Source organism: Rhinolophus ferrumequinum, chromosome 10, assembly GCF_004115265.2.
Source record: "Rhinolophus ferrumequinum isolate MPI-CBG mRhiFer1 chromosome 10, mRhiFer1_v1.p, whole genome shotgun sequence".
Taxonomy (NCBI): domain Eukaryota; kingdom Metazoa; phylum Chordata; class Mammalia; order Chiroptera; family Rhinolophidae; genus Rhinolophus; species Rhinolophus ferrumequinum.
Window position 1 is genome coordinate 32,315,636 of NC_046293.1, and position 16,951 is coordinate 32,332,586.

General features: G+C 35.6%; 1 protein-coding gene across 1 annotated transcript in view; it reads left to right on the forward strand.

Annotated features, from left to right (window-relative positions):
* The window catches only part of AEBP2 (AE binding protein 2), a 51,608-nt gene that overhangs the window by 7,335 nt on the left and 27,322 nt on the right, over nt 1–16,951 (forward strand). The window contains 2 exon segments of the mRNA XM_033116938.1: nt 12,307–12,355; nt 12,357–12,515. Of these exon segments, the coding sequence (XP_032972829.1) occupies nt 12,307–12,355; nt 12,357–12,515 (208 nt within the window).

Here is a 16,951-nt window from a genome sequence, read left to right on the forward strand (position 1 = left end):
TACTCACATTCTGGTCTTACCTTGAACATTTTCTCTGGCAAACCATCCCTGATTCTTTGTTAGACACTTTGCTAGCACTCCCAAGTTATTCATTGCCCTTATCACAATTTAAGTAATTGTTTACTGTCTGTTTATCCTGTTAGAATGTGTGCTCACTGAGAGTAGGAACCATGTCTTGTTTTTATCATTGCTCTATCCACAGCAACTGGCACAGTGCTTGACCCTTACTTTAGGTAGTAAATATATTTGGGATGAATGATGAAACTCATGTTTACAAGGCAATTAATTATATGTGGCAAAGGTAGAGAAGGAAGGTTTGGGAGCTGGGAGTCCAATTAAGAGATAAGAGGAGGAGACTGCCAGTTAGCTCAGTTGGTTAGAGCGCGGGGCCCTGCATGGGCCACTGTGAGCTGCACCCTCCACAACTAGGTAAATTAAAACAGCTACTTGACTTGGAGCTGATGGGTCCTGGAAGAACACACTTAAAAAAAAAAAGGTAAGAGGAATAGTTAGTACAGGTGTGAATTGAAGATACTTGAGCTAGGGTACAAGTTGGGGGGAAAGTCACGCTTGGGAAACTGAATCAAAGGAAAGAGAAACTAATTTCCTGAGTTGTCTCTAACACAAATATTATGTTACTATTTCTGGGTGGCAGTTTTATTTCTTGAGGTTTTAATTGGAACAATAGTTTACCTTTTCCCCCCAGACACATCTATTACTAAAATACCTGAAGGAACATTGGGTAGTGAAAGAGTGAACTTTTAAGTCAGAAAGATTTGGATTATTTTTATTTAAGGTCTCAGAAGTTGTTTGCTTACCTGTAAAATAGAAATATCTTAGTGTTATGATTAAATGAGATGGAATATGTAAAAGGGCCTAGGGCTATATTTAATTCATAGTCATTTGTCCTCCCATTTCTCATAACAGAGATGTGGAAAGAATATTCTAGTGGGAGTAAGTAATCAGTATTGTAGTACAGGCTTTACTAGATAATGCGTGCTGGAAATTTGGCAAATCATTTCATTTCTCTGAACTTCAGATTGATTCTTTTTCTTAAAAGTGGGGTTTTTTGACTAACCACTATAATTTGGATCTATCCTTTAGACAAACCGAGAATATTGCTGGTATGGTTTTGTTGTATCCAGGATCTCAAAGGAACTTCAGATAGGTTCTTCTGGGTTCAAAAATTACCAGAATACTAATTTATATTTATGGTGTTGTATTGAAATATCTGTTTCTGTTTGTCATCTCTAGGCTGTAACACTTTTAAGATTAAAATTAGGTCCTATTTATTTTTATACTTCCAGCATTTACCTACCTACGTTTACCTATTACACTGCCTAGCAACGCAGTAATTGGTTGAATTAAACTGAATATGGATGTACCTGATACATACATCTTCTTTCTCACAGTCATCTGTGTGGCTGCTTGAAATGAGGAGAACCATTCTGTGCCTTAAGTCTTCCCCCAATTTTTCCAGCACATCTTCTTTCTCACAGTCATCTGTGTGGCTGCTTGAAATGAGGAGAACCATTCTGTGCCTTAAGTCTTCCCCCAATTTTTCCAGCAGCGTATTTGAAAAAACTTGTGATTATTTAAATCTAAAAAAGCAAACTTCCCCAACTTAATTTTGTTCCCCAACAAAAAAATTAATTTGCATATTATTTTAGGAGAAAATTGTCTAGTTTGTTGAGAGTCTTGAGCTTATTGAAAGGATTTTTGGAAGTTCAGTTTATTCCATCCTCACAAACAACTGCGTGAGGTGAGGAGGTCCACAGAGATTATAACTTGCCCAAGTTACACAGCTCCTTTAGAATGCAGGCAGTCTTGGCTCTAGATGAGGTCTTCCTAGCTACTATACTGCCTGTGTGACTTGTAACAACCTTGACCAGGGAAGTTTAATTAAAATTGTTTCAGTAAGTGGCTGTTTAAATTTTTAGCCTGTCTCTTTTGTGAAGCATTCATTTACATTTCTTTATTGCAAAGCCTCATTTTCATTTGTAATATTTATGTATACATAGATTATGTAGCCTAGATCTCTCTTAAGACTATGAAATATAGAAGTTAATTTTTAAAACATTTAAAAAATACTTTTATTTAAGTGTGTTTTTCCAGTACTTATCAGGTCCAAGTCAAGTAATTGTTTTCAATCTAGTTGTGGAGGGCACAGCTCACAGTGGCCCATGAGGTGATCGAACCGGTAACCTTGTTGTTAAGAGCACCGGCCTCCAACTAACTGAGCTAACTGGCTGTCCCGGAAGTGAATTTTTAAGTGTTGTAGTTATTCAGTCGTTAGAGGAATAGAGTCTTTATTGGCATTTTATTTAACACTTTTCAAAGTCTCTGATTTGCTTTCTCTGGTTTTCATTTATATTTTGAGTTTCTAGAAAGATGAAGTGTTACCAATTAGAGAAAACACAGATTGTAGAAGGGTATTAGTATTCTTCAATAAATACATTTATTAGTTCATTTCTGAATTATACAATTGTTGCCATTACTTTTTATAAATACTTGTTAAAGTACGGAGAATGGATGAATCAGCAGTAGACTTCTTGGTGAATTAAATTCATGTTGGTAGTCATTTTAACATGTCTTTTGGGGTGTTGAACTGTACTGTAGTCATTTTTGTCAGAAATGTGTATATTGCAATCATCTGCTAAAATCATTTTTATGATTTAACACTAACTTAATAAAAACACCAAATATATATGTGATTGCTTCTTTATAAAATGGGCATTGTTCTTCATAGCAAATTTTTTGCATACAATATTTGCTTATATAGGTATTTTTCTGGAAATCTTTTTAAGAAAGTGAAAGATAGCTCTTTATAGTGTAATTGTATTGAAGTAGAATGTTTCAAGTATTACAGTCTTTTTGAAGATAATTGCATGCTGATCTTAAGCTCGATGAAAAACGTGGGTGGAGTAATCTTAAAGGGCAGTAGACTAGAGATGAGAAACAAATTTAAAATAATATGCACAGTGCACAGTTGGTGATAGAAGAATGTAGCCTACTGGTTTTCCGTAGGTTATATTTCATCATTGTTGCATGACAGTCCCCTTTGGCCAATTTAGTGAGTATTGCTGGGTCTTTGGGAAAATCTTTTGTCTTTATTTAGAGAAATAATTGTGGGGATAGAGAGTAATCTTTTTCTTGATTAGAAAAATCCATTTTAGCTTTTTAAATTACAGTGATAACAGCTTGTAATTGCAATAGTAAGAGTAATAATATCTTGGTTTTGGCTAATAATTTCTAGTGTGCCTCCAATTAATTTTTATGATTATCTCAGTGTGACAAAGCCATATATTTTATTTACCTTAAAAATGCTACTTAAATTTGTTACTAAAAACTTATGAACATTTACTGTGTGCAAGACACTAGCTAGGTTTAGGAGTTTGTCCCAAATGAGAGGTTTAGAGATGATTTGTAGTACAGCTCTACCAGATCAAGGAAGCAGAATTCCTCCTACCTTAGGTGAGTAGACAGGACCATGGGGAAATTTGAGTTGAGCACATATAAAATGTACATTTGTCTCTACTTTTTTTCCCTTTCTAATTATTTCTCAGCGTAAAGACCAAAAAGCCTACAGCACTGCAGCAGTTTGAAAGGCAAAACTAGTCGGCCTTACAGAAATCTGATGTGATTTAAATTCCTTAATCCCGTTTAAGACCAGTTTCATAACTAATTTTTGTTCTTGATAAGTGAAAACCAGAGTAACTGCCCCTTTGTCCCTGGAATGAATATTTGGAGTTGGATTTTGTATTGACATTGTTAGGCTCAGATCTGTTTCAGTTCTGAATTTGGGACACGTTCTACCTGAGGATAGTGTTGCTTTTATGACTGACCTTGAATTATTTTTTTTTTTATGAAGCTAGTTGACTTGTAGAAATCAAATTTAATAGTTTATCTTGTTTGTAAAACTATCTGCCAGATGAGTCAAATTACATGCAGATTCTAAATATCTTTTGTGTGTGCACATACAATAATAGATGTACAAAAGCAAAGAAACATCTTGTGTGTGGATACCAGGTGAGACTGAGTGACAGTAATTTTGATGTGTAAAATAGACTGCATTTCAGTATTTTTTTTCCCCCTTCTGCCTCCCCTGCCCTCCAATTCTAGCTGTTGTTTCTTAGTCTAGTTATGTAGGACACAGCATCTTGTCCCATACTGGTATTGTGAGCCTTACACTACCCCTGGCTTGAGGGCTTGGTCGCCAGTCAGCTGCTCACGGCAGTTCTCGGCCACTCACGCTGGTTGCTGGCCGCTCACTCTGGCACACTGGCCACTGGCCACTCGTGGCGGCACACAGTAGCCCACGGCAGCCCACAGCAACCCGGGGCAGCTCACACTGCCTCCGGCTGCTCATGGCAGCTGAGCTCCAGGGAGAGCCGTTGTTCACAATCTTAGCTGTAGAGGGCGCAGCTCACTGGCCCATGTGGGAATTTGACCGGCGACCTCGGTGTTAGGAGCATGGCGCTCTAACCACCTGAGCCACTGGGCCGTCCCTGCATTTCAGTATTTTTTTTTTAATCGGTAATTTAACCTGTATAACTGGCAGTTAAATTGTTTGGCATTAGTATTTTGTACTTTGTGATTTGGGGCAAGCCACATAATTATCAGTCTCTCTTATCTGTAAGTTGAGGATACTAACAGTACGTACCTTGTATGGTTGTTGTAAGCATTAAATGAGTTAATACATGTCAAACATTGTTCCAGTTACTATGACTGCATGAGAATCCACTCCAACACTTAATGGCTTTAAAACAATTATTTGCTTGCAAATCTATGATCTGGGCAGGGCTTGGCACGGTTAGATCATTCTTTCTCCACTTGGTGTGAGCTGAGAGCAGTGTAAAGGCTGGAGACTGCATTCAGTAGAAAACTCACGCATATATCTGTCACATACGTGGTGCCTGGGTAGAAAAGACCCAAACAGCTGGAAGCTAGAACAGCTGGGGCTCCTGGCATCTGTCTCTGGCTCTACTTTCTTCACAGGATTTCTTCAGCATGGTGGCTTAAGAAGAATCAGATTTCTTTCCATGGTAGTTCAGGGCTTCCAAGCCTTGTGTCCGAGAAGAGCCATGCTGAAGTTGTATTGTCTTTAGGCCAGCGTTAGCCGGCTGGCAGTATCACTTCTGCGGCAGTTTCAGGCCTGCTCAGATTCAAGGGGAAGTAATATAGACCCCCTCATACTCCCCCCCCCCTTCCTGATGCCACATTGTAAGAAGAGGATGTTGTGGGAAGGTGTACTTTGGTGTGGACCTCTTTGGAAAATACGGTCTCACACAAGCACGGAGAACAATGCTGGACATACAGCAAATACTAGGTGTTAGCTGTTATGATAAAGAATGGGAAGTCAGATTTAAATAGAATGTCTTTTGTGATACAAATTTTGATGTATTATGTTACGTAATCCCCCCTTTTCCTTAAGAGAAAGTCATAAAATGTAACAGGTAGGCAGTTCATAGTATTTTTTAATTTTTTTTTGTTGTTGGGAAACAGTGTGTTTTTCCAGGGCCCATCAGCTCCAAGTCAAGTCATTGTCCTTCAATCTAGTTGTGGAGGGTGCAGCTCAGCTCCAAGTCCAGTCGCCGTTTTCAATCTTTAGTTGCAGGGGGCACAGCCCACCATCCCGTGCGGGAATTGAACCAGTAACCTTGTTGAGAGCTCGCGCTCTAACCAACTGAGCCATCCAGCCACCCCAGTTCATTGTATTCTTGAAGTACCTGTTTCTTGTAACTGGTTCAGTTTTAGTTTTTAATCCCTTTGTCAGTGCCTAGAATAAGGAGCAGGACACAAAATAATTGTCCATTCCAACAAATGAGAGTGAATGTTATGGATAACTCAGAGTTTCACTCTTAAAATTGTATGATATCTGGTATACAATTTGAGAATTTGAAAAAATACAGGATCCTCTTAAATGCTTTGCACTGTTTTGAATTGTAACCTTTAATAATTTTGATTATACATGTGGAAGAGACATAGAGTAATCTTGCTAGTAGTGAGTGGCAATTTTTTTTATAGATGAAAGGAACATCACCTGTTAGCTGAGTAATACCTTATATTGTTATATGATTAGATTAGGAAGCTCCTGTGAGTGTTATAATGTTGTTTACCTAAATTTGATAAGTAGTTTGAAAAGTATATATAATATACTTATGTCCAAAGCTTATTACCAGTTTCAGAGGTAAACATAAGTTTATAATGTTTGCTCTGACTCTGTTAAATGTTCCTTACTTAGACTAGTAGAATTTTTGTTGCCCTATATTTCATGCCACTTCTTTTCATGTGGAGGACCATGTTCCATTCTTAAACATTAGAATTATAGAATATTTGTTTTATAATAATTAACATACAAACTCTGACCTGAAGACTTCCTAAAGATTGTTTTCCATTGACAGAACAAAAATAAAACAGCCTTGATCCATTAGAGCAGGGGTGTCCAAACTTTTTTCAACGTTTTTCACCAAGGGCCATATGTGGTATCGAGGTGAAGTACGTATTGCTTCACCTGGTTTATTTAAGTAAACTAAACATATTTTTGGAATTTGCTGCAGGCCAATTAACAATGGATCATGGGCCGCATTTGGCCCGCGGGCCCGCAGTTTGGACACCCCTGCATTAGAGATTAGGGAGGTTCTTTTGTGGAATCTTGATCACTAACTTCCAGATCTTGAAGAAAGTAGATGCCAGGATCATCCTGTTTTTCTACTACATTCTTTTAAGATTTATGGTACATTTTATCCTTTCGGTCACTTACTCTGTATATAAAATACAGGTCTAACTTTTTAATGTAAAAGTGCTATTCATTTCATAGTAGTTTGACAATTTTGAGGTCAAGTGGTTGAGAAAACAATTTGCAGACTTTGAGTAGTGGATGAAACTTTTTTCCCAGATGGATTTTTATATGGAACTCCAGTGCATGAGACATATTAAAATGGTACTTTATTAGTATTTATTTATTTTTTGTAAGAACCTTTTGCATATTAAGACTCTTAATTCTTGGTGTGCTGATTTCTTTTTTCTTTTTAACCCCTTCTTCCTCGCCCCCCCCAACCCCACTCCGGTTCAAGCTGTTGTTTCTCAGTCTAGTTGTGTAGGACACAGCTGCCTGGCCCATGCTGGTATTATGAGCCTTGCGATCTAGTATTTATTTTATAAGTTTAAAATTTTAACATTAATTTATAAAGTCAGAACAGTAAAGGTTTTTAGATGAATTTAAATTTGAAGTAGGGTTTGTGGATGATACAAGTTTATGCCAGTTTTAGCATTCAGTTTATTTCCTTACTCCCTTTTGGCTGCTTAGTCTTGAAAATATGACTGGCAAATATGGGGAGCTTGTCTTTCAGACTCCATATAAACTTTAGTTCTTACTGATCGAGAGCTGTAAAAGGGTATTATTAGTATGGAAATTGTTTTCAAAAGACACCATTACTTACCTATCTTAATTGTCTTTATATTACAAATGTGAAAGTGCCCAGCCCCTCAAACTTAAGCAATAAAATTTAAATAATTTCATGTAAGCCCTTTAATTTGAAACTAGCCACCTGGCTACTCCCCTAAGAGAGTAGAGCTCGCAGCAAGTTAACTGTGAGTCTTCTTGGAAGACGTTTAATTGGATAAAGCATAAGGTGTGCAATTTGCAGATCTAATTTTATATGAATGGACATGTGGAGACCTAAATTAGGGTTGGGAAACACCAGTGCAGAGCTTCAACTTTGTTAATCAATGTCATATTTATAAGGAATTGCAGATTCTTATATTTTGATTTTTTTTTTTGAGTTACTAGAGTAAATTATACTTGATTTCAAATTATACACCCATATCCTCTTTAGGTCCCCTGTTCTCAACTCTCCTTTAAAGTTAGAAATTTCAGTAGCCTAGAAATCATTTCAGAGCAGGGGGAAGAAGAGAAGGACCCAACGTTGCCAAGGGAAATCCACAACACAGATGAATTTCCTTACAGATAGCTGAAAAGAAGGCTGCAGATAAGGCTGTTCTACCCATTTGACCTCAGAATGAGTTAACCTCAGAATAAAATAAAATTGTTTCAGGTAAAAATAGACTCTTTCCTCTCTGTTTCAGAGAGACAGTTAAACTCAGATAGTCTAGAACAGTGGCTCTCAAACATTTTGCTCTGAAGGACTCCTTTGCTTGCTTAAATATTGAGGAATGTGAATTATATATCAGTTAAAGTGTTTAAAAAGTTACTGAAGAATCCACGGAGCTTTTGTGGGTTATATTTATCACTTACAGGATTGGAAATTAAAACTAAGGACTTTTTAAAACATTAATTAATTTAAAATAAATCGGTTATATGTAACAAACAGTATTTTTATGCAAAATGACTTTTCCAGTAAAGCAAACAGAAGTGACATTGTTTTATATTTAATGTCTTTAATGTCTGGCTTAACAGCTAGTTTCTCATGTGCTTCTGCATTCAGTCTGTTGCAATGAATTGGTTTGGTTGAACTATGTGAAGAAAATCTGGCCTCATACAGACATTTAGTGGGAAAGGAAGGAATATTATAATAGCCATTTTAGATAGTTTTGTGGCTATTTGACGATATGCCAAAACTTGACAAATGATATTTTAGGAGTTAATTGCAATGTGGAATCTGAAACCATATCAACAGACTTCTCGTTCTGTTACATTGAGACCGTGGTGATTACATAGCATGGTTACATGCTATGTAATCATGAGACTGTCATGATTACATAGTGTACATGTATTGCTTCCTTTGCTTCTGTATCTTGTCATCTAGCAAGCCCATCTTCACTTCTCTACTGATACCCCTGTTGACTGTGGTCAAGTCCACCATGCACATATTTTTCTTGGAAGTAATTTGAGTTCTCAAAAAAAAGGCTGTTCTTGTATGTATACATGAGTTGGCCCTTAATTGGTTTCTAAGGAAGCCATTTTCATAAAATCCATGTAGTTAGTTACACTAGATATTAAAGTAGAAAACTCTGGTCTGCCAGAAGCTTTCTTAACATGGTCCACGGAAAAGAGGAAAAGGGAATGTGCTGTTGAAAAGTATCTCATGTCCTTTCCTAAATATTGCGTTGACATCTCTAATAATGTGTGTGTGGTTTTTTTTTGTTTGTTTGTTTTTTGTTTTGTGAAACTCATGGATTTTCTGCAGTCATGGTGTTTATGTGGCTGGATGCGAATGCTTTAGTTCATCATTTTATAATGTGAGACACTTCTTAGATACTTTGGTTAGTCTCAGTTGGATAATAATAGTGAAAGAGATCTTTTAGAGTTTGCTTCTTAAAATGTATGTAGTGGCAACATCAAGAAGTAGATGCTTGTTAAAATTACAGTGTCTCAAGTCTTACCCCAAACCCACTGAATCAATCTGCAATTAATAAGATCCCAGGTGATTCATATACACATTAGTTTGAGAAGCACTGCTTTAGATTATTGAAACTATCTGAATACTGAGTGTTTTTTCTGGCTTAGGTTTTCTTCCAAATACCAGGCTGCTTTTGTTCACGTTTTATAGAATCAGTAAATGTTCATTAGACATAACTACTCAGTGAAAAAATTTAATATATATATGATCCTAGCAGTATTATAGATCAGGTGAAATGTCACCTTTTAGTTCTGATCATCTCGTTATCTTACTGTTACAGGAAGAAGGACACTGCTTTCTATGAAATCAGTATCTAGCTCAGGGTTCTGTCACACTCAGAAATCACTTGTAACTTGTCTGCTGTGCTCCCCTACATCAGGATTATTGCCTTCAGATTCCAGCATGGATGGATCTGGAGCCAAGAGGGAGCCTATAGGCTTAAGATTGGACACTTCCTGGAAGTTGGGGAGTCTGAGAAGGGCTGTGATGTAGGACTCCCGTTGGCCCTGCCTGGTTGTGGTAGGCTCTGTGGGGTGCTGCGCTTGTGCGAGTGCTTTTCAAATCTTCAGGATTATGGGATCTGCTCCTCACCTGCTCTGCCAATGGTAGACAGAGTTCATGCTCTTAAATCTGCATTTCGTTATCCGTTTATGAGAATCTGTCCACACAAAATACTCTTTTTTTAAGTGAATGGTATTGCACGCAGACTGATTAAACAGTGCTTGAGTATTCATAGATGTTTGGACTGGTACGGTTCCTCTTCAGTGGTAAAGTTACTAAGCAAAAGTATGTTAAGCACTAGGCAGATAGACTATATTTTAGTTGGATTTATTACAAGTATAGGAGTCTCTTGACCTTGTTTTACTTTGTCCAATCTAAAGAAAATTGATTTGGTTTCATTTTCAACTGATTTTGGACTTTTAAATAAAAGCAGTACAGTTTTGTGGTTAAAAATGATACGTAAAGGTATATATAGAGTGAAAGTTTATCTCGTGCTCTGCCCCCCCCCCCCACATCCACAGAGCTTTTGCCTGTAGAGGACAGCTGTATCTAAATCTATCTTCCTCTTCCACTTACGTATGCAAATTGGAACTTAACTACCCTGCACTTCAGTGTGTTTTAAACTGAACTGTTTCTTGCAGGTTATACCACAATAGGTCATTGAGATTTCTCTCTTTTCCTGAGATTGTTTATAAATTGAGTGTGATTTGGTTGTTTAATTAAAACTGTTAATATTTTAATTGCTTTTAGAGTTACAAAAAAATGTGAGCTTCACAGTTACAATGTTTTAGTATATGAAGCAAGTGATAAGGAAAATAGGTAACCATTTCATGGTTAAGGGCCTCATGAAACTTGAAATTTCTAGGGCTTAAATAAAAATTTGTGATTTATATAGGAAAACTATCATACCCACAGTTTATTTCTGCAAAAAAATACCAATTTATGAGTAATACTCATATTCCAGAGCTGATTTGTATTTGAGAGTTTTACAGAGATTACAAAGTTTTAGAGTTGAAATTTAGAATCTATATATTGACTGGTAAGGTAGTTAGCTGGATGAATGTAAACACGTGACTATCCTTTAAAGGAAAATGACCATTTTTCATATCTGAAGCATCCTACAAGACCATTTTTGTTAGCTTTTTTAAATGGGTGCATTTGATGTTAGACACTAATTATTAAGCTTACTTAATTGGTTAAAATTCAGTGTGTTACCGGTAGGTGTCAGCAAATAAGATTGTAGTGGTATAAATGAATGCTCTTAAATTTTAGAAGGTATGTGCTGAAATAATTGTGGTTGAAGTATCATGTTTGCAAGTTGCAGATGATTGAGAAAAACAAATTACATATAACCAGTAGGACAAAAATATTAATTGTTGAATTCAGACTTATACACACTTTTCTGTGTCTGAAATTTTCTGTAATAAAAACTTGCGTTAGAGAAGCATACCTCTTATATAACATAATTTTCATAATATACTGGTACTTAAATTGCAAGTAGCTATATAGTTTTTGATGGATTTAATCTGAAAACATTCTTACTGTTGACCCTTCTGTAATTGAAGCTACTTCATGTAATTTCTCTGTTGAGTAGATACTGAAAAAAATAAATGAATTGCTTTTCAAATGGAAGCAGAAGTGTGTTACATTTTATTAAGATGTGAAATTTGAGCATTCAAATTACTGTCATACTAATGTAATTTTTTGGTAAATAAAAGGATTACCAATATGTAATATTTTGTTTAGTACATAAAAAGTAAAAGGGATTATTGGTATTTTTAGTCTCTTGATGGATAGAGATTAGTTTAAAAAAAAAGTTGAGGGCCAGGAAAAAAACATTTTATTCCAGTTTTGGTAAAGTCAGAAATTTTTATTGCACCCAGTGTTTTCTCTTCTGCTTTTTTTATTTAAAAGGGAAAATACAGCAAAATTTCTCAACTTACTTGAGATGGAAAGAGGTAGAATGTGATGGCAGTTGTATTCTCAGATAAGTGGATAGAAGAAAAGATTTTGTGTCAACAGGTGATTTGGAAAACTAAAAATAATCTTTTGATTCTGAATTATTTACAGTGGGAAACTTGATTACTTTATCATGCTTCTTAGAACGATGGAAGGGATGAAATGTTATGAACTGTGTGTGTGTGTGTGTGTATGTGTGTTTGGTTTTCTGTAGCATATAGTATTGGGGAGTTCATATCTGCTAAAAAGCTGCTTAAATTATCCCATACATATCTGGTTTTGAGGTATTAGCCTTTTTTTTGCCTTGATTTACACTTTATTGCCAACTAAATAATTTCAAAGCAGTGTTGTTTTCTAAAGGAAGATTTGGGTAGTATGCTTGTATGGAGCAGAATATCAAGTGGTAATCTTAATTAAATATTTATAATATCATATTCATGTTAGTGAATTTCTAGGAATAACAGCCTTTTTTTTTCTTTTGTAGCATAAGCAGTACTATAATGGATGTAGACAGCACAATTTCCAGTGGGCGTTTCAACTCCAGCAATGATGAATGGACAAGGAAGCACTACTTCTTCAAGCAAAAATATTGCCTATAATTGTTGTTGGGACCAGTGCCAGGCTTGCTTCAACTCTAGTCCAGATCTGGCAGATCACATCCGTTCCATACATGTAGATGGTCAGCGAGGAGGGGTTGGTTTTGTAATTTCTTTTTTTACTTCCTGTTTTCATTAGTTTTATTAATTTATAATTGCTAGTTAGGCTTTTTTTTTCTCTCAAGTAATTTGGGATTGTTTTTACACAGGCTTTCTTTTTTCAAATGTTTTTTTTTTTTTTTTTCTTTCATTTACTTCCCACATACTTGGTAGACTCAACTGTGTTGGTTTTTAATTTGCTTGAGGTATATTACTTTGAAGAAATTAGACTTTCTGAAATATTACAGTGGGGATATTATAAATGAATACAATGTATTCCAAGGTTCTGATATTTTGAGTTGAGGACATATAGGAATTGGCACTATTTAGGATTTCTGTTGTTAGAGTGGTCCTGAATTATCCCTGATGCTGAAATTAACTGAAGAGACTTGGTACCAGGATTAGTATATACAGTCCTATTAAATGACAACCCACACCTATTATTTGCAAATGAGAACTGATCATCTTTCCCAAGTCTTGCCAGAGCTATCTTAGATAAAAAGTTATTAGCCAGTACTGACATATACCCTTTCAGGACACATTTAATTGTGTCAGTTCATATAATTTTTATTAAATAGTGAATAAAGAGCTAAGCAAATGAATTGAGTCAAAGTGTAATGGGCCAAAATATTATTTATAATATTAACCATTTTTTCAAACTTTATCTAGGTTTGTTTGAATAGTTACCACATTTAGTGTTTTTTCCAGAAGTGAATGTCACATTGTAAGTACAGATAATTTATTAGGCCACATTATTTCCCATCACCCTGCCATCAGTGTTGAGATACACTAATACTAAAATTGTTAAAATCATCAGGGTTTAAGTGAGCAGGCAACTGTTTCTAAGGTTGTATTGATAATTAGATTATATTGTTAATTTTTAAAAAACATGCAACCATATATAAACACCCCTAACGTTTTAACTTGTGGTATTACATTTGAAAATTAGGAACTATTTGCTGTTGTAACAATATGTTATAATATGTCAGCAGTCTTTGGATTACTCAAGCTTGATAAGTAAACATTGTCTTACTAGATTTAATATATACTGTGTCCAGGTAGACATTAGATGGAGTATTAAGGAACTGTGTCCATCATATTGTACTTTCACTGCATAACCCACCCCGGGGTTAGGCAATTTTGGTAACAGCTTTTTTCTCCCCTCACATGTAACAGATTTTTAGTGTGCACTATCTTAACTAAGTTGGTTTCCTGGTCATTACAGAGTTGTTTTTTGTGAGCCAGTGCTCGATGTCAATTGGTATACATCACTAAGGTGATATAAGCCACAGCATGATACTTTTTAGTCACTTAACTTAGCAACTATATAGGATCATGAGCTACCGTGTTTCCCTGAAAATAAGACCGGGTCTTACTAATTTTTGCTCCAAAAGATTCGTAAGGGCTTATGTTCAGGGGATGTCATCCTGAAAAGCATGCTAGGGCTTATTTTCCGGTTAGGTCTTATTTTCGGGTAAACATGGTATGTAGTAGATCTCTGAGCTTCTCTTAGTGTAGTGTGGGAGAATTTCACATTCCTAAGTCTTGCATCCTACATGTTGAGTTGGCACATAACCTTATGAGAATGTTTTATCCCTTTATACGTTTGTAGAAAAATGGAATTACAGACTGAATGTGTCATGTAATCACTGCAACTACATGTACCTTATTGATATTACAGAGCAATGCATAAAGTCTTAGTATTTCTATAATAATTATAAATTGTTGAACACCCCCATGTCATTTCTTGAACTTATTCATAAAATTACTTTATTACAAATAATAAGATTCTCAGGCTCATTTTAAGAGTAATGTTATTTTGACGGAGTCCTCATCTTTGAAGAACATTAATTGCTAACCTAAAATATAAAATATTAGAGAAATGTAGAAAAATAATCCTAATTATTTCTACATATTAGTCATTGCTATAGTCTTCAGAATGAAAGTATGAATGAGAATTTGAAAACCTGATACTATTATTTAAGATATGAGATCTTCATCTGGTTTTTATGCTTTAAAATAGAATAGTTGTTGGTTGGAAATCTGATTTTTTTTTTTTAAATGGCCTCTTTTAAGGGAACTTATAGTCATTTTAACTGTTATTCAGTGGCATTAGTTACATTTACATTGTTGTGCAACCATCACCACTACTCACTTCCAGAATATTTCGTTATCTGATACTGAAATCTGTACCATTAATATCTCCCACTTCCTCCCTTCCATCAGCCTCTGGTAACTGCTATTCTATTTTTTATCTGTACAAATTGACTATTCTAGATACCTCATATAAGTGGAAAACAGCTGATTTTGATGACATACCTTTATTTTTTAGATACTTCTTTTTCTACTCCAAGTGTTAAACTGTCATAATGGAACAGAAAGAAATGAGGAAAAAGTTAGTAACTCTAGAGGACTTTATGCTTCTAATTATTGAAAGATGACAATTTCACTGGAGTAGTAAGTTAGCAAGATCTAAATACTATATTAATTCCTACTTTTCTCATCCCTTGCTGATCTTGACCCTGGGAAAAACAAAACCATCATATAACAACTTAGAAACTTCTTTTTCCCCGCTTTAAGCTATACTATCTCATGTAGACTTTACATTGTAAGTTGAAGTCAGGGTGTAAATTTACGTTTTCTTGACCTTTTCATATGTCAAAGTGGGGGGATACTTAACTGTACATAAAACTTATACTAACCATCTAAATACCAAATTATGAATATACCTTTTAAAAAAGATCATGAGAGAGCTTTCTCCTGTTTAAAAATAAAAACAGGCAAAAAATTTAATCTTTTTTGTTAAGTATAATAGAATTGTGTTGTTGGACCCTTGCCTGACTGGTTTTCAAAAAACTAGACAGAGCTGTTTAATCAAATTTCAAACCCCAGTATGTCCTCTTAATATACATCTACGTTTTGGTAGTTGGGGAACTCTATCTTGTAGGATTTCAGTGGTTCAGTAAGATCCATTAGTCTTCTGTTCTTTCTGTTTTACCTATTTCTTACTTGAAAAACAATTGCTAGAAAGAAATTTGTTCATGTTTCTTGATGCAGGAATTATTTTATACATGTAGTTTTATTAAGTTTACCTTTGTATATGTTTTTTAGGGGGTTTGAGAGAGGAGAGGAGACATAATTAAACAAGATTTGAGGGGAGAGGCCAGAGGGAGATGTTTTTGGTGGGTGGGATGGGGAAATGATGGGATATATATTTTTTTTAACAGGACTATATTGGGGAACAGTGTGTACTTGCAAGACTTTTTTTCATGTGAAGTTGTGCTTTCCAGTCTTAGTTGTGAAGGGTGCCATCAGCTGCAAGTTGTTGTCCTTTCAGTTTTAGTGTGGAGGGTGCAGCACAGCTCCAGGTTCAGTCGAACCAGCAAACCTTGTGGTTGAGAGGACGCGCTCCAACCAACTGAGCCATCCGGGAGCTCAGCAGCAGCTCAGCTCAAGGTGCCTTGTTTAATCTTAGTTGCAGGGGCGGAGCCCACCATCCCTTGTGGACTGGAGGAGTTGAACCAGCATCCTTATGGTTGGGGAGTCCACTGGCCCTTGTGGGAATCGAACCAGCAGCCCGCGGAGTTAGGAGCATGGAGTTCTAACCGCCTGAGCCACTGCCTGAGCCACCGGGCCGGCCCAATGATGGGATATTATTCAAAGACTTGTATGGGGACAGTTGCCTTTATGTTCTGTAAAATGACACTTGTAGACTCGCAGGGTTAAATCAGTTTGCTGCCTGGAAGTGAAATCAATCGTAGGTCACTTTGCATTTTGATTGCCAATCTGGGATCTCTTGAGCATAACATGAAATTGGTCATCTTAATAAATGAAAAATATTTTATTCTTGTAATTTGTTTTATTAAACATTTTTGTCCTCTGTTTTATTAAATATCATTTAACAGAGGAAATTGGAAATGTTAATATACTTAATGTGGCTAAAAATAATAGGATACAAAATTATAGCTTTATTTTGGACAGATCTTGAAAGAGCAAACTAATTTGAGACAAAGTAATTAGATATAAAAAAGATTTTGCTTCTCTTGTGTGTTCACATTTTGTAAAAGAATGAACTGGGTTTTTTTCTGAGAAATATTAGAACTTAAAGGAACCATGAAATCATTCATCCAAACTCTTCCTACCTTTAGATGTTGTATCTCTTGGAACACTTGGAATCTAATTTCTTAGTAAAACTAGGCTTTCTCTCCCCTTTGGGCATATAAATTATACTGCTTGCCAGCTCTGTATTTAGAATACATTTGATTGATTTTAATTTACTTCACTAATAATCGCTGAATTTTCCTTATGCGTATGTCAGATTGCATTATATTCCTAGCATGGATTTTATAATTACAGAAAATTTTGATGGATTCATTTAAACACTTCGAGTGTGAGATGGTAGTGGCCAGATAAGTGTAAGTGCATTTATCTTTA